Source organism: Hirundo rustica, chromosome 6 (assembly GCF_015227805.2).
Source record: "Hirundo rustica isolate bHirRus1 chromosome 6, bHirRus1.pri.v3, whole genome shotgun sequence".
Lineage (NCBI taxonomy): Eukaryota > Metazoa > Chordata > Aves > Passeriformes > Hirundinidae > Hirundo > Hirundo rustica.
In genome coordinates this window covers 58,043,084-58,061,355 of record NC_053455.1, presented here as the reverse complement: position 1 = coordinate 58,061,355, position 18,272 = coordinate 58,043,084, and the positions used below count along the sequence as shown (strand labels likewise).

At 39.8% G+C, this 18,272-nt stretch overlaps 1 protein-coding gene across 1 annotated transcript; it reads left to right on the top strand.

The window, feature by feature from the left end:
* Window positions 1-13,193: 13,193 nt before the first annotated feature.
* PTH (parathyroid hormone) lies at window positions 13,194-14,298 on the top strand. Its single transcript, XM_040067583.1, has 2 exons — window positions 13,194-13,279; window positions 14,037-14,298. The coding sequence occupies exons 1-2, from the start codon at window positions 13,194-13,196 to the stop codon at window positions 14,296-14,298; spliced, it is 348 nt and encodes a 115-aa protein (XP_039923517.1).
* The last annotated feature ends 3,974 nt before the right edge of the window (window positions 14,299-18,272 follow it).

Below are 18,272 nucleotides of genomic sequence, written 5' to 3'. Positions count from 1 at the left end.
ATTTCCCCAGCAAGTAAACCCCTATCCTTGCTGGTAGCACATGGGACTTTTGTGTCTTTTATTGTGGGTGTCATCAAAAGAAACGACCATAGAAAAGAAGGTCCCCAGGCCAAATATCAGTTAAACCCTAAGTTCCAGAATTTATCCCTAAAAGAGTTAGAGGGAGTCTCTTAGAAACCCATGGCCTCCCTAAAATGTCACCAGCACTTCAGGGACACAATTCACAGACCTTTCTTTAAACTTGCCCGGTTTTGAACAAAATATGAATCCATTGATGACGTCAATACACTCACATCAGATAACAGGATTTAATAAAAAATTTCCTTTGCCAAGGCTGACCTTCCTGCTGTGCATCCCTACCTCTCCAGCATTTAAAGAACTGGCTTTACCAGGGAATGCCTGCTTGCCTCTCCAAACAGAAAGCTGGGAGCTGGGGAATTTGATCTCTCGGCCAGGTTCTCCTCCTGAGATCCCTGGCACAGAGAATATTTCCCTGCAAGGATGCTTGGCTTGTGGGAGCAGTGCTCTCAGAGGAACCTCACGTGAGAGTCTCTGCTTTTGAAACTGTACCAATAAAATCCCCAACACCCTGGCAAGTCTGGCTTCAAGAACCACCTAGGAAAATTTGGTCCATTGAATTTACACTGAACAAAGCCACTGCCACGGAACTCTTGGAAGTGTTGTCACAGCTGTTTTGGGTCAGCAAACTAAATTATTCAACATTTCATGCACTGTGTGCATACACTGAGCAAAGAGGGAAGCATTGCAAAGGGCTGCTTCTCCTTGTTGCGTGTGTGATTTGGTGTGATAAATTCAAACGACACCTCCTCCCGCATAATCTTTTGTACTTTTGCTTTGTTTTTCTGGTTCTGAGACAGACATCTGGAGAAAACAATTAGATGCACAGATGTAAGGATAAGATGAGGCAAGAAAAGTGCGTGTTAGGCAAAAAATGACCTTTGTGATACCTCCATCTCAGCAGATCCGCCCTTGATTGCAAATATTCGTGACTAATGGCATAATTTTAATTATAATGGAACACTTGTTGTTGAGATGCTGCAAATGCATCAGATTTTCAAAAGTTTTTGTATTTGAATATTTTGCCAGTGCTTGCTGAATATTTTGCCAGTCTTTGAGCTGCAATAATTTTCTATGAAACTTGCTGAAGCCAACTTACAGCCAGAGGAATGTATGATAAAAATTCTAAATGTGGTAAAACACATTGATGGAAAAGCTATTTAAATGCATGAGTGTTCTTTACATAAATACTTTCAGATAAATATTTTTTCCATGTCTGTATTCCTTTTCTGATGAAAACAGAAAGTGAGGGGAGAAATTCCTTGTGGGAAACTCATGCACCGGTGGATGATATCTCTTGACATGCGATATTCTTGAGAATACAGAAATTTCTAAATCAGGTCGTCCTCAAGATCCATCTTCTCTGGGGTTTTTTTATTTTTATTTTTTTTTTTTAGCATGTTCAAACAACTCTGAGAGACGAGTGAGGCAGGAACTTCTTTGTTTATGTTGATTATTCTTGCAGTGGTTTCCATTTTAATTATTCAGGCAACCGATGCACCAAAATAAATCTTAGTGTTGTATAACACACCAGATCACCCGAAGAGCCTTTTCCAAAGAGTGATACAACCTGCTCACTGTCCTCTGGAGGGGAGGCTATTTCTATTCAATGTTTTGCTTAGTGTAAACAAAACTAAATACTGAAGATCCTCTACCTACCTTACATAATTTTTTCTTTCCCTAGTTACTGCATCACTTGGCTTATAATTAATTGGCATTTGAAATGCCTAGTTCAGCTTCCTTTGTACAGCTAAAATTTTATTATTTTCAATCAACCTCACTCTATATATCTTTAAACATGATATTTGCTTTATTTTCTTCCTTGCCCTTTTTTTTTTTTTTTTTTTTTTTTTTTTTTTTTTTTTTTTTTTTTTTTTAATTGGAAGCTGCTATGTAACTATCTCAGCCTAGAATCCTTTAAAAAAACCAACAATTACTTCAGGGACACGGTGGAAACTGCAATCTGAGTTGTTCACATGACTTTCACAACTTTTTTTCTGTACTGTCACAGTATGGGCTGGACTAGTGCAAGATATTAACCTCCCAATAGTAATGGCTGGGCAAGGAGTGGCAAGAAAGAGCACTGCTCCTTGAAGTATGGAAGATTCTAAGGAAAAAAAGAAATGTTTACCTCAAAGGTTATTGAACAGGTTGCCCAGAGAGCTTCCAGGATTTTTTTTTTTTCTTTGCAGATTTTCAGGACCTAACTGAATAAAGCATGCTGGGTCTGAATTAATTGTTGACCCTGCTTTGAGCAGGCACTCGGGCTCCAGGACATCTGAGTATTTAAGTGCTTCTGTGAAACATGAGTAGTTGAAAACCTCCTCTTTTAAAGATGTTGTTACATGGACGGTAGTCTCTTCTGAACACTGATAAATTTGAAATGCCCTTTGCATTTCTTTCATGATCTGTACTCAAAAGAATAAATATGTGAGATATTTCTGCAGAAATGCAAAATATTGATGTGATATCATCACCTAGTTAGTCTAATGCTATTTGCAATGCAGGCACAGAAGCTGAGCTAACACCTGTGTCTCACCATCACAGGAGGACTAGGATGTAAGTAAATGCCTGTGACAAAGTATTCATCATACTTGTGCAGTGAGATAATACAGAGAAGTGTTTTATTACATGGAGGTGGGATTGGCACCAGAAATAACAGCTGTCAGTGTGAGACTGTCCAGAAATCCAAAAAATGACAATCATTCCAATCAGTGTTCATAGTTTTGCAAAGAGTTTTTACATCATGCTTCAAAAGAACAGAGTTATAAATTAAGCAGGACAATATCCATTCATATTTGTCCAGAAATATGGTATGTAGCATGCCATAGGGCTGATTATAAATTAGGAATAAAAATCCCAGAGAGAGAACCTCAACAGAGATGGATAAAATAGTGAAGGCCGATGGGAAGAAAATTAAGTGTGTCTGGAGAGCACAAAACATAAGACACACATAAAGTGAAAACCTAGTAACACCCAAGAAGCTTAAAAATCCAGCCTGCAAATATTGTGTAACTCCTCTGTGAAGATCAATGCAGGGAAGACAAGGGAAGTGGCAGCCCTGGTAGAGTGGGAAACCTCTCTTTATTACATTATATTGCTCTTGCAGGTGTCAGATCCCTTGTGCCAAAAGCTGGCACGTGTTACACAAGATTCAGCAGCAATAGACTGGCAGCCCCTGGCTGGAATGCCACTTTTCACACCAAACCAGGTCAGCTTTCGGCCTCCACAACCATGATGCCATGGAAAGGCATCTCCACTCACAGGAGTGCTGCAGGGATCCTTGGGTGGTATTTCCTATTATTGAGGGCAGATTTCAGATTTGAGATTTGTGCACATAGCTCTTGCTAGTTTTTTTTTGATGAGAATCACAACCAGCAAGAGACCTGCTGTGGCGTTAGTGATAACACAGCTGTAGGGCACCCTTTCCAGAAGGATGCTGTTCTCTAAGGATGTCCTCAATGTGATGAGGTCATATTTGAGCATGTCCACAGATCTGTCTATTCCAATGCACTGCCCTCTCTTTACATTAATCAGGGCGCTGGGCCACTGCGATTGCTCAGCCTGAGGAGGCAGAAACTGGACATATATTTGCAAACACTAAGGACTCCTGGGGTATTCTCTTTGCAAGTACTTCCGACACACAGCTCCACTGTAGAAGGCCCTAGAGCTAGAATTTGATCCAAAAGCAGCTTTTTCACTCAGCATACTCCAGGTCCAGTGGCTCCTTTAAGGACAGATTTCAGAGCTCCAGAATGAAATTTTACTTTTAAGTATTTGTTGCTTGCTAAATACTAATTGTTTCCAGAGGAAAAAACACTTCTCTGGCTTCTCATGCAACCTTAAACTCAAGGCCAGCCTTGCAAATGTGCATCATTCTGTTCAAATATTTGCTCCCCCTCATATAACTCGACCGTGTGCGTTCAGCCTACTGCATCAAAAATAAGCCTTTTTGACCCTATCCAGTTGCACTGTGGAGTCAGTCTTATAGTCTGATATCTCAGACCTGCTGTTCTTTTTAAATGTTCTTTCACAAATATCTGCAACCAAGGCCCAAATCCTCGGATGCTGAAAATTAACGTTTGCTCCTTTGAGTCGGTGTCAACCCAACAGCTGCTCCTGCAAGTGCTGAGCGTAAACCAGAGGGATGCACTAAATTTAAAGTGGCGTGCAAAGAACCCAATTTGCCGAGTGAATGAGGATGTTTAGAGAACAGAGTTATGTAATTCATCTATTTTGGGGATTAGCCATCCCCAAAGTACTGAGAAAGGTAACTGGGTTGGGCTATTTATAGAGTCTGCTCCTGCAGTTACAGTACGGTTGCCAGCACAGAACAACGTTCAGCTCAAGCCGCCTTCTCTGTGCCCCAGGTGAATTTATACATCACAGATGTCTATAGATCTCTCAGATCCAAAGAGATTCAGGGGTCCAGGATGCGCTCCCACCTCAGCATCTCTTGGCACATTAGTATGCCCTATTTCCTATCAGCTTCTGACCAAGCCTTGGGTTTTCAGGTCATTTGTATTACAGATGTACACAGAGATTCCTTTTAGGTTTCCTAATGTAGAAAAGAGGAGAAGGGGCACTAATCTTGGGAAAACTAACGCAGCAGTTGCCTAAATTATTCTGCTCTGTAATTTCACAAGACTGCTAGGGAGGATGGCTTAGGATCCTTCCTTCACGTGATTCTCTGTTTCTGAGACGTATTTGTAGGATCACTGCAAGACTATGAAGCCCATTGTTACAGCTGCAGGAAGGTAATTGTGCAGAATTAATGAAAATCTCCAATCTGTACTCAGAGTTCTCAATCTTGAGGTCATACAACAATGTACAACTTACAGGAAGAGAAGGAACAGTTTATAGAAGGATTGTACAGGATTGGACTGCTTCTTATGGATTCTGTTTTTTAAATATAAATATTTGTGTATATATTTGACCATTTTAATAATGACTAGGAGCCATGGAAAATGAAGTGATTTCTTGGGCAGAATTGGTTAATTCTTACCCTCCCTGGTCTATCCCATGAGACAGGGATATCACAGTGCAAAAAAAAAGATTAACAGAAAATGAGGGCAGAAATACAGGGCTAGGTCCTCAATTACTCATCACTCTAGTTTGCCATTCATACTCAGTGCAAGCTAAGAAAATTTTGATTTTTTACCTGGTCCAAACTGCAGAGATCAAAATGACAATGTGCAGTGCATGCAAGTGGTGATCTAGGCCTTTTATAAAAAGCAGAGAGAATAAAGATGAAGAGCCTGAATGTCATAAGGAAGGAGACACAACCTATGAATGGATTTCAGTGGAGGCTAAGCAAAGAAAAAAACAATTAAAGATGAAAAAATTTAAATTGAGATAATCTCTATAGCTGTCATATAAGTTGCTGTCCTTGGTGAACTAGACTGTGAGAATTACTATTAGATTTTCATGTTACTACTGGTATTTCAGGAGGTGCTAGGAAAAAAAATTGGTTTTGAGAAAATTTCAGATCAACACATAAAGATTAAAAAACCCCATATATATAATTAAAATGATATGCATGGATTTAAAATTAAGAAAATCATTAGCTCAAGAATTTGATTTTGACCAATATTAATGGTCCAGCCAATAATTTACAGAAAAGGCTGTATTAAATAAAGCAGGGAAAATAGAGAAAAAGTGTTATCCCTCCAGCAAATAATATAAATATTTGTAAAAACACATTAAGAGATTATCATGAAGAAACTTCAGGTCAAAATATATATCTATGGAGTTAATCTTTGATAAGTATTTACCTAAACATTTTCATTTAAAGGGGTTTATTTCTGGCACAAGGTCCTTTATATATAACATAAAGCATTTTATTTGCTGTAATTTATAGCTAAAAAAATGAAAAGCTCTGTATTAAATACAAGATATTTTTTGTTCTTAGCATCACCATTTTTAGAGGGTCTGCACCTCCTTGTACATTTACATAGCACCTAGCACAGTATTTTCTTTCAAAACCCAAACAATGATTTATGTCAGTTCTGTATGTTTATGAGTTTTTCAGCAGACTGTGGACTAGGATTTTTTTCAGGATAGTCACTGGATTGCCGGAAAGGTCTGAAATGTCATCCTTCTTTTGCGAATTACGCTCGTCATTCCCGTGAGATTTCATCAGGCTCCAGATTGCTGGCTTGGGTGCTATCTGCTCATCTGCAGTGGCTGCAAAATATATGGGAATATGAACTTGAGCTATCTTTTCAGGAGAAAGGATAGAAAAATATGTGGATACCTGCATAAAACCTCCATTCCTTCCCTTTTTTATCCTGTATCATCTTCATGAGTCTTCATGGTTTTTTATGCAGAGCAGGCACAATCATTTTTACAATGGTTTTGGTAGGTCAAACTTGGCACCTGCCTGCCTGGTAGATCAAACTGGCACAGGTATCTGCTGTTCCTAATATTTAACTGTTTAAACTTTTTCATAGTAGGTGTCCTAAATGCTTTCAAAATGTTGATTTTATAGAACATGCATGTATGTGACTGCTTGTGCAGATTTTTACTGAAGGGAAGTTACAGAATCCCAAAGTCTTGAGTGAAGTGCTTGAGACTGGTCAGGAATGGGAGTGCATTTTAGATTCATCCCTGTTTCAGTATTAGACACATTTCCCTCTGAGATTACTTGTGCTCCAAGAACTGGTGTCCTTGTGTGGCTTGTCAGGGATGCCATGGTGGTTTCAGGGATGACACAACAGAACCCGAGCCCCTGTTAGAGCTCCAAGAGTTCAGCACGGCACTGAAAGGGAACTCAGGCCTGCACAAAGCACTCAGACCCAGCAAGAGCCTGGAAATATTCTGGCTTATATATGACTATAGATGTGTGTGAATATGCATATGCATAATGCAGTTTGGTATTATTCCTAAAACCCAATGATCCAACAGCAGTTTTGAGTACCGTACCAGCTTCCCATCTACTGGAAAAGGTCATAAAGTACTGTATTGTTCATTATAACATTGAATTCGGCAGAGCATTGACAGCATGGTGTTTCAGTGTCATGAGGGCTACTATTTATTAATCACTGTCTGTGAAATAACTCACCAGAACTTTTAAAATCCAAATCAAAACCTAGACTACCACTCGCAATTCCATAAATACTTACATATTTAGCACACAATTCACTAAAAGATCTTTAAAAATGTGCCAATATGTACTTGTTGAAACTAACCATGGCTTTTCTTATTGTTCAGGATGCACAACAGCATTTTTGTTACTGACCAGTGAAATATGCAGAGACTCAGAGATAGCTCTCCTTCATGACTTCCTTGACAGCCATTTTAGCATTCCTCCAGGCTGCTCTGGGCTGTTTCACCAAGCTTCAGATTCTTCTCATGAGAGAGAGATGAGGTAAGCAGGAGCCTCCATCTGGTCTTCAAAAGAGCCATGTAATGCTATGTGACATTCTAGGCAGCCATCATACAGGGTGGCACGCAGAGAGCGAGCACTCCTGCATTCCTGATCCCATCAGCAAAGCCTGCCATGCCCATGATAGGTCAATAGGGAAATTCTGTGATAATCTGGACATGGCTGAGTTACACTGAGGGCAAAAGGAAGAGACCATTCATTGCATGTGCTCCATCTAATTATTTAACTCTAGAAATAATCTGGATCACAATTATCATGGCAGCGTTCAGTCTATCTCCCCAGGGAAGAAAGGGAACTTTGAGTCAGGTGAGTGGGGCTAGAATCTACCAGCTTCTGTTCTCTCTCTGATCTTTCTCTCAGTGATGTTTGCATCTAATCCATCTTTGTCTAAATGCACATAGTCTACAAAAAAGCATCATCAGTATGTACTTTCCTCAGAAAGAAAAGAGGGAAATTTGGGAATACTGTGATTCTCAAGTGAAAGATTTTATGTAACTGGAGAGAAGATACACTGGCAAGCAATTATGTCCAAATGCACAGTTGCCAGTAGCTGCTAAAACCAAATTGTATGAAGCAGGCTGGACACAAATTAGAACTGTGATAGGTGATCTTTTGAGAAATCCTTGTGCTGGTTTTTATCCAGTTGGAAACTGTCATGGGGTTGAAGCTTCATCTGGCAGCATGAACCCAAATCCCACCTGAAGATACCCAACATTGCTTACATAAATTACCAAACACGCTGCTGTGGTATTTGAAAAGCCACAAATCTTGTCAATCAAATGAAGTTCTAAAGAGTTTACTGACTGTCACTTTGGCTCTTCATTGTGTCAAGACAGAAACATTCCTTGGACACATTTAGAAAGTTGCCTCACCAATCATCCAGTGTGTCATCAATTACTTTGTTCCCTTGCTCAACGACCTACTAATGTTCTTTAAGCCATAGCTGCAGTTAGAAAGCATTTTATGTGGAACTACCCTCTGGAACAAGCAATGTGGGAAAAGCCTGCTGTTGGAAATAGCACTGCAGGAATCTGACTGCAGCACTGAAGCCTTAAATCTAGAGAATGAAGAATTCTGTAGGAATATTATTACACCGGATTACATTATTAAGTTTTGAAAATGTGCTTCAGTCACTGAACAGTACAGTTCTAGAAAGTTTTGTGTCCTCTAACCATATTCCAGTGGTGTACCTCAGGATGGGTTTAATTTCAAGATGTGGAATAATATTTTCCCTTGACAAAATGAAAAGAATATGAAAAAAAAAAATTAAAATAATTCAGGAGTTTTGCAATATGGTTGTTGTTCAGCTACCTGGCTGCAAAATCTGTCTCATTGCTTTCCCCTTGTTTTCAGCCCTGGAGTCTGATTACATCCAGTGGCACAAACTCAACGTCAGTGGCACACCAGCTGCAAACAAAGCAACATAGATCTCTTCATGCCCAATTGGTTCAGGTATCTGTACAATCTATAAGGGAAGGTCGGCGAAGGGCAGGTTGCTGGCTGATCAGGAAAAACTCTTGTCAGAGGAAAAGGCTGTGGTCAGCTCTTCCCTCTCCCACTGTGGTTCCAGCTCCTTTGGGTTTTCAGGTCTCTCCCTTGTCCCTGCCAGGTGTCTGTAATGCCTCCTGGCATGGAGAAGCCCATTCTGTAATAAACTTTTTGAGAATATATTATTATATTGCCTCATTTCCATATAGCATTCTTTGAGTTTGGGTGGAGGTAGAAGAGAACACCCTACTCAAGTTTAGATGTAGCCTGAGAAAGTTTGCTATTGTGAATGAAGAAATAGTCACACATTTGAACTAAAATCTTCTAAATATTATTGTATTTCAGCCTTAAAAGGTGCCCATGCTCCCTTTGTCCTCTTCCAAAGAAGAAGAAATGTCAGTATTGCTCCTGTAACATCTACTCCAAGAGTTTGCAACCAGTTTCTGAATCAGTTGCCTTTGTATGGCAGGTACCTGGAACATTTATTGGTTAATATTCTCCTGACTGCTCTGTTCACTTGTACCCACCAATTCCTGCACTGGCTCATACTTAGTCTGCTGTGTTCAGAATATGGAAACTCAGAATCCACTGTGTTTTCCCTCTTTTTATTCCAAGAGGAGCAAAAATTGTCTTATATAGGTCAGGTCTCATTTGTAGGCATAAAAAGTTCCTAAGAAACTGCAGATTTTTTCATCCATACTTTGCCTTTGTATTTATGTGCACAGTCTTATACCTACAAAATATCATGAAATGCCTTTCAAAGCGAAGAGATAATATTTATTTTTTCAATCTGTTGTTTCTTTTTAATGGAAATGTCTATAAATTTGGGTAGTCTTAAGACTTACTGAACAGCAGTTCAGCAGATGTTAGCTCTTGTTTCCTGGGATCAGTTCAGTAGTGCCTCAAAGAGATCTGAATTTTTAAAAGGAGGTTTAAAACACAGAAAAATTTGAATCTGAACATGAATTATCCTCTGACTGAAACATTAAAAGAGCTCAGTACCATTTTCAGCCCCTCATTAAACACTGGATACACTGTGTCCAAACAAAAGTGTGAAAAATTACAGTATGTGGTAAAAAAAACAACCTATATTCATTTGGGCCATTATCTGTCATTCCCATGTTTGATATGCCAAGTTTAGCAAATAGGGATGACATTGGATAATGTATTAGCAGCTGTATTTTCAAATAAGATAATTTCTGGATATGAGTGAGAATGATCCAAATCAAGTAAGTTATTTTTTCTGCATATAAAGCGATGCCAATTTTGAGCTGCCATGCAAAATTTCTTTAATTACCATCCCAGGCTTTATTTGTTTACAAATAATGGCCGCATATTGAATAATTTTATTTTTGTGTCTTCACTCTCCTGAAATAAATGACATCTTTTCCCAGGTATCAAGTTAAGCCATCTTTGAAATTTTAGGTCCAACCCATCGCTACTTTTGAATAAAAATGACACTGGATTTTTTAACACTTGTCCTTTACTTCAGCCTTTGCTGTCACATGCTAAAGGTTCCATATGAATGCCAGGTCCTCTGTTAAAAACTTACCTTGAGAGTTTCTTTAAAGGAGTTGCATATGTTACAGTAAAATCTAAAAAAGGGAGTTTTCCATTACCAGCTGTGTGGAGACTTTAAAATCCTCGCCTGTTGTGCCATTGCACTGGACATTTTAATCATATTATAGCTAGGAATATCCTTTAATAATAGCTTAGTCATGTTTTAACCTTCAGGTTAATATCCTGGTGTTTCCAGGAGATCCAAATCTCCTAATAAAACATATTCCCATAAAACCCTGTATGCTGCATTTGGGGAAGGAGATTGCCAGCTGACAGTATAATGCTGGAAGGTATCTTTACTCTGTTTTCCTGAACTTGTTCAAGTGAATTGCTTCATTACTTCTCACTTTATTCACTAATCTATAGACTGAGGTAACCATGAGATCTCTAGAGCTTTTTGGAGTTTCTGGTTCTTTCCTCCCTTTCCCCACATAATTTTACAACTCTTTCTGAAATACATCAGGAATATAACATAAGCAAAAAGCATTTATGGCAAAAGCAATAATATCTTACAAATTCTGGGTTACAACATGCAGATGCAAACTGGGTTTTCTTTGTGGACGTTGGCTTGGGTCTTTTTGGGGAGAAATACACTGTCAGAAGTCAGAAGAAGCATCTAACACAGGAAAAGTATCTTGCAGCAAAAATAATCTTTCTTCATGCATATGGGAAAACACTGCTGATTTACACATTTCATTTCTTAGAAAGCAGGCAGAATTCGATATTTCTTCCCCCAAATTTATGAAGTACTAATTTTTATTTCAGTTGTTTCAAATGCCTTCATTCTACTTAGCGCATTTGGGATATTCAGGGCTATTCACAGATATAGGTAGAACAGAGCAGTGAGGATCTAACACCATTTCAGCAAATTTTCAGTGGCACCAGCTTCTCATTAAGAACTTGATCCTATATCATTCTTGGGGCTTCTGCTCTTTTCCAGTATATTCTTTCACAAAGAAACCTTGTATGTGACCTGAAGTGACTATTTTTATTTCCCACAAGTATTGTAAGTATTATCTTTTCAGTATTTTGTGAAAATATTTAGCTGCAATTTTTCACTTGTAGATCACTAACCTTAGTGTCTCATTTAAGTTTTACTTGCCTGCATTTAACAACTCAAAGTTTTCTTTGCAAATTCTTCCGATAGCTTCAGAGCTCACATTATCTTGGGCACAATTCTGAATTTAAAAGTCAAACTTCCTCGCAGCTTCCCAGGACTTTCTTTCTGTTGAGGTCTCTTTACCCTGTAAATGAAATGTCAAATCAACGAAAGCATCTGAGGGTGGGTACATGAGGGTCAGGAGGGTGTGCGTGACAGTGACATCAACTGAGACAATAAAAGGGCTTCCAAGTTACTTAGAAGCTCTGTTTTCAAGTTACATTTAAGAGGTCCACTAAACCAATTCAGTGGTCTTTAAATATACTTGACATCAAGAGACAGTCATCTGCTGACATACCCAAGCCAGAAATCTCTTTAACATTCTATCTGGTAAGTATACTCTACTTTTTTCCAAATTCTCTGGAAGACTTATTAGAATATTTTGTCATTGATTCTTTACCCATTTTTGTGTTAGTTTCTTTTCAGACTATCTTAAAAAATAAGTTAGTATTAGTAAGATCAAGTTGTTCTGCTATCTGAATTAAATCTGTGAAATGAAAAAATCAGAGATAGTGAATGAGGGATATCTTGAAGTGAATTCAAGTCCTGAATTTATAATCCTGGGTTAGATGGACTGCCAGGATCTCATTGATACTGCCATGTAAGAGACCGTGTTATAAATGCTTTTCTGACCTAGAGCAAAGCTGCAGAAACTGTTGCAAAAAATGGCTTTGTGGAGTTTTATATCTCTTATGTTTCAGTTACTTTGTATCAAATTTCATAAGCGGTAACAAAAAGATGCCTTTTCTACCAGCCAGTGCTGAAAATCCAGATTAGAAATTGATATCAGAACTGTGTTGTTTCTGCCTGGTGTAACATCATCAGTGCTAAATATTTTCTAAGTATATTTCCAAGTGGCAGTTCTGATGATGATGTAAAAATCAGAGGGGAAATTGATATAGGAAATGCAGGATTATCCCTGAAAAAATTAGGTGCTTAATTCTTATTTCTCTTCTGCAACTCAACAGGGACTGGCATAACTCAGCAGAGAGTTTTGCCTCTATGCAAAATTGTCAGGGAAAGTGTCAGCCTCTTCATTCTAAAGAATATGCAAAAGAAATGGAGAAACAGAGAAAGTTTTATTCTATAAAATTTTTCATTTGAAAAGCTATACACAAGTATTCCACTGGACCTGAAGGTTACAAAGCTATAATGATGATGGTGATGACAATAATAATAATGATATTGGAAGAACATGGTGTTTTTCACCCAATTATGCAAGAGATAGGTACCTAGATGATGATGGCAATGATGATGTTGATGATGGTTGTGCAGGGGGCTAAAGCTGATCAAAATTCATGGAGCTGCCCAGGAAGTAACAAGAAGTTGCTCACTAAATTAGTATTTGAGGTAAATCCTTCATTTGAATTCCTTGCTCTAATCCATTTCACAAATAAATATGTTTCAAAAACTCCAGTCTGATTTTTTTTTTTTTTTTCCTAGTTTAAATTGGTTTGGAAAGAACAGACATAACTTGAGTTACAGACTTTTCATGTATTCATTTCTACCTTTGTAGACAAAATGATTTCTGTAAGAAACCTGGCCCGGGCTGCAATCATTTTATGTGCCATGCGCTTTTTTACAACCTCTGAAGGAAGACCAATGGTGTAAGTACATTATCTCACATTGGATGGCTTTTGCTTCTCCTGAGAACGTTGTGGTTTGTCTGTGTGTGTGTGTGCATTCTGTCCCTGCTTTGGAACCCTTTGGCCAAGCTGGCCAAACTCTGCACTCTAGAAACAGCTATAGAGATCTCAGACACGTAGTTCTGACAGGTTTTTTGAAAATAGGCAGCTGAGTAGAGGGAGGAAAAAAAATGTATAAATCTTCTCCTATTATTCAAAAGGGACTAGTTCCATGACTTGGGGGTCTACACAGGTGACCATCTTTTGTACTGTGAGAATCTAGCTGTAACTCACTTGGACACTTGTAACTTGGACACTAACATCCACCAGCTGAGACACAAATCCCCAGGGAATTATGCTTCCTTAACTCTAGTGATCACAGAAAACTACCACTGAGTAAATGTCATTGTTTCATCGATCACTTGCCTGATATCGTATAAGACCTAAGCTCCTCTACAATAGCTGAACTGAATTACAGGGACAATATTGTCACAAAACAAAACAATCCCACTTTTGATGCCTTCTCACTGATATAACCAATGTCCATTACCAAATCATCACCCTCCCTCTCTCCTCTAGAAGTCATTCTAAGCCTTCCAAATCAGCCAGGCAGCTTCTACAGCTCTTTAGGAGAAATTGTAATTCCTTACAAAATTTCCCAAACCTCGGCCTCGGAGCCGAATTCTGGAATCCAAGAAAGGCCCCCATGGGCCTCTTTCTTTGCTTTCCTTTGCTGCAGGAAAAGGTCAGTGAGCGAGATGCAGTTGATGCATAACCTGGGCGAGCACCGGCACACGGTGGAGAGACAGGACTGGCTGCAGATGAAGCTGCAGGATGTGCACAGTGCCCTGGAGGACGCTCGCACCCAGAGGCCTCGGAGCAAGGACGACGTCGTGCTGGGCCGGAGGTTGCTCCCGGAGCACCTGCGGGCAGCAATGCAGAAGAAATCCGTGGATCTGGACAAGGCTTACATGGATGTCCTCTTTAAAACAAAGCCATAGTGAGAGCAGCCAGAGCGTTGTGTCTGTCCACATGAGCACATGTCTGTGTAGCATTGATCAAGTAGGGCATTTCATTCATATTTATTCCAGCTGCAGTAAGGATTAAAGGCTCTGTTCAAGGTTGTAGCCCCACTGAGGGAGATATCTCACAAGCAAATAATAAATTGTATTTACAGTCTACCCAGAACCACCACTGGGTACCTTTTGGCTGATGTGTTTTATAAATCGCCAGCATAAAAGGAAAAAGAAACCCAAACCAGTAAGAAAGCTGGAAAACCATTTAAGGCCAGTTCTAGAACTCTTACATAGGCAGTATTTGTGTGTAATCACTAGGCCTGCTTGTACCGCTAACCATCAAGGAAACAATGCAGGGGAGCCTGTCTCCAGAATAGGGCCTAGGGAGAAACTTTGTTTAACTTTGTACCAATGGAAATACATAAATTAAACCCACATTTATTTTCAGAAGAAGGCCTAAAATCAGATGAACATTAATTACACAGCAAAAGCTGCAAGATAATAATTTAGGATTAAAGAGTGAAAACAGAAAAGAAATAGGATAGGAAGGCAAAGCTTAAGATTAAAGTACAAAGGGATAAAATTAAAACAAATTCTGAAGAATTTTGCAAAATACAGAAATGAAGGGAAGGTTTGGTTACTTTCCCCTCCTCCAAAAGATGAAACCCTCTAATTAACTGCAGAAACAGTGGGAGCAGAGACAGTTGCACATATGTAAGCATGGTCCTAACTATAGAACTGGGAAATGATTTTACTCCAGACAATTACAACTGAAACAAAAATCTTGTGGTACGTACTTTTTGTCCCTCATTTTCTCTAAAAGCTATCTGTCGTCTCTGACCTTCTGTATGTTGTGCTAGGCCTTATGTGTAATTTTTTTTGTGAGACCAGTGGCTCTCATGAATAAAATTACTCATTTCCACGTGCAGTTTATTGTAGAATTGGGACCTCAGTTTTCCAGACGTTGGGAATGAGAATCATTAACATGCAGAAATCATCCTGGGAGAGGAACCATTAGCTGGAATACATTCAAACTCCAAGCAAGACTCAGGAAGAATTGTATAGGGAAAAATCAATTTTAAAAAGTAGCAAATGCAAAATTACTTTGCATGGTCTATGCACATATGTGCTCAGGAGCCTCAGTCACTTCTGCTGAATAAGAAGGTTTTCCCAGCAGGAAAACTGGTGGGTGCCTCCAAATTTGGCACTGGCAGGGCTCAAACCCAGATGAATTGCAGCTCTAAGCCCAAGTGGCTGCATGGATGTTCCCATGCTGGCTGTGATTTGTTTGTTTGATGTCTGGCACACCTTGGGGAGCCTCAGAAGCCCCTCCTAACTCCCTACAAATATAAATGCAACCTGCTGAGGGCTAGAGATGTGTTTGTAACTAGGGACCTGCAGCCCATCCTCTCGGCCATCCTTGTAGCAATGCAGAGGCCCTGATGTTGGGAGCAGATGCTATAAGGGTTCTGTGTCACCTGTCTGGTTGTAGGATCGAGGTCTTAAGGTGCACTTTCTATTTATTCTTTAATCAGGCATCTGTGCTAACTTCAATAAATAAGACTGCATTTTTGTACCTATGTCTCACTTATATATTACCAAATAAAGTGGACCAAAAGCTCTTGGACATTATTTTAAAGCATAAGAACTGACTGGCCTGTGATTGTTTGGCTATAATTTAGCATTTGGGGTAAGACTAGTAGGCCATTTAATTTTATTACAGCAAAATAAACAGAAAAGTAATGATGAGAGCAATTTTTATTTTTCCTTTCATTTTTCCTGCATACAAAATCACGGCAGTGGCTAAACAAAAGGTGTTTACCTAGCACAAACCTATTTATGTCCCCTTATAATAATGACACATGCAAAACCCGTATAATCTTCAAGTGCCAAAATCACAACCTGTTTCACTTTGATCTAAACAAACAAAAAAAAATCTATTTTCCAAACAACAATTCCTCCTAATATTCAGCTATGCAATAGATGAACGATGATTACACAAATGTTTAAACTTTCTGTACACTTAGAGTATGACTTTTCAGGACTAAAGACAGCACAGTGGCGATTAATGAGTGCTAGGTAATAAGATGCAATATTAATATAATTACTTACCAGTTATCTAGAAAGTAGACTTATTGTGGCTTTTCAGCTTAAACATCTGATCAGTGCAGCAGCAGTTAAAACAGCAAAAAGTTCAGCGTGGGGCAGAAGATGTTATCAAAAACACTTTAATGCCAAAAAATGCAAAGATTCATCTTCACCTGGGCAAACATGCAGTTCTGGTCATCTCTCTTTCATAGACTGAAGGGACAAGAAAGAGGATGGTGAGAAATTATAGGGTCACTGAAATGCTTATATACGATAATGAATCTCATCATAATAAATTGTAACAACAGCAGTCAGAAAAGAAAAGAAAAAAAAAAAAAAAAAAAAGAGTAATGATAAAGGTATCTCAAATAACCAGACCAGATGTGGTCTCATCTAGGGTTGAGGAGAGGGGAAGGATCACCCTGCTTTATAATCTGACAAAGAGCTTTTTTCCAGGACCTGCGTCCTTGAAGGCCTATCCTGTGCAGATGCATATTGACTGCACACACCTGTTTTTTTATAGAATTCTCAGTGAAAATCAATCGTGTCTCTCACTGGTGACTCATTGAAACAAAAAGCACCAATATCAATATCGATCATGAAAGTTTAGTGAAGCCAAAATCACAAGAAATCAAACAGAAACAAGACAGATGTTGAGATCTGTAGGTAAAATCTCCTGCTGGTTATTTGACTGGTTTGGATTTCTAAGACGCTCCTGACCTCGCCTGCTGTAAATGCTCCTGTTTGGAGTTACTCAATTCCCCACTGGATGTGCTGCGTCTGACTCCTCGCCTTGTTTGCACATTCTGACAGCTTTTGTGCCAGATGCTTGCCCCTCATTGTTCTACTGCTGGCTTTCTAGAACTGTGTGCTTTGTCTCTCTGGCCATTGTTAAATGATGGAAAAGAGAATTCATTTAACAGGTGCACGGTTTGCTGTTTGTTGTTGCAAAGCTGCCATCCTTTACGGGACATTTGGATATAGCAAAGGCACAAGTCCTCCCTCTCTTGCCCCTTCTTCCCCTCCTGCCCCCAATGTGCTTAAGGAACTCTAAAGTCCTTTCACCTGGCACGGAAGTCAAATCCTGCTTGTATTTAATAATGATGCATCAGAGAATACTTTAGAAAAACAAGACAAATGTTTTCTCTAGATCGGAATCTATTTGGGGCTCAGTACTGGGTTATTCTCCCTCTGTGCCATGAGGAGCGGGAAGGGCTTAGTGCCACCTGTGACACTTCAGTACACCGAGGGTGCCTAAACTGCGGGACAGGATAGTTCTGCTGGGGGGTAATGGAATGACAGCCACGTCCAACAATTCCTAAACAGACTGCAGCCTACACAGTCTCTATATTTCCTATAGGGCTGTACAAACACAGAGCTCTAATTTAAATCAGGAATCAGTTTTAGGATGAAGGTTGAGCTATCAGAGATGTCAGCTCACCTAGACATAAACTGTATTATACGGCAACTGGCCCGCTATCTTCCCCTCAGTGCTGCTCCTCAGGGAGAGATCCCGGCTCCACCGAGGTCCCGGCTCCACAGACGAGATCCCGGCTTTTCAGGGAGAGCCCGGCTCTGCAAGGGAGGTCCCAGTTCCTGAGGGGGGATCCCAGCTCCTCAGGAGGGATCCCCGCTACCCCGCCCCGCCGTTCCCCACGGCCGTCGAGCGGCGCTCGCTCTCCAGCACCGCCCCGCCCCCTCAGAGCGGCCGCCTCCGCTCTCGGCCGAGGGTTGCGCGGGGGATTTATCTCGTTCCTACGCGACTTGTTGCGATTTCAGTTCTGTTAATTTATCTCATTCGCCGCCGTATCATTCCGTTGGGTTTTTATTCACAGGCTGCGGGGTTTTCACCCCCCTCATGGAGCTCCCCT

Excerpts from the sequence above, each read along its gene's own strand:
- PTH (XM_040067583.1), top strand. The coding sequence starts at position 13,194 with ATGATTTCTGTAAGAAACCTGGCCCGGGCTGCAATCATTTTATGTGCC. Across the intron at positions 13,280-14,036 it reads TCTGAAGGAAGACCAATGGT|GAAAAGGTCAGTGAGCGAGA; the intron begins GTAAGTACATTA and ends CCTTTGCTGCAG.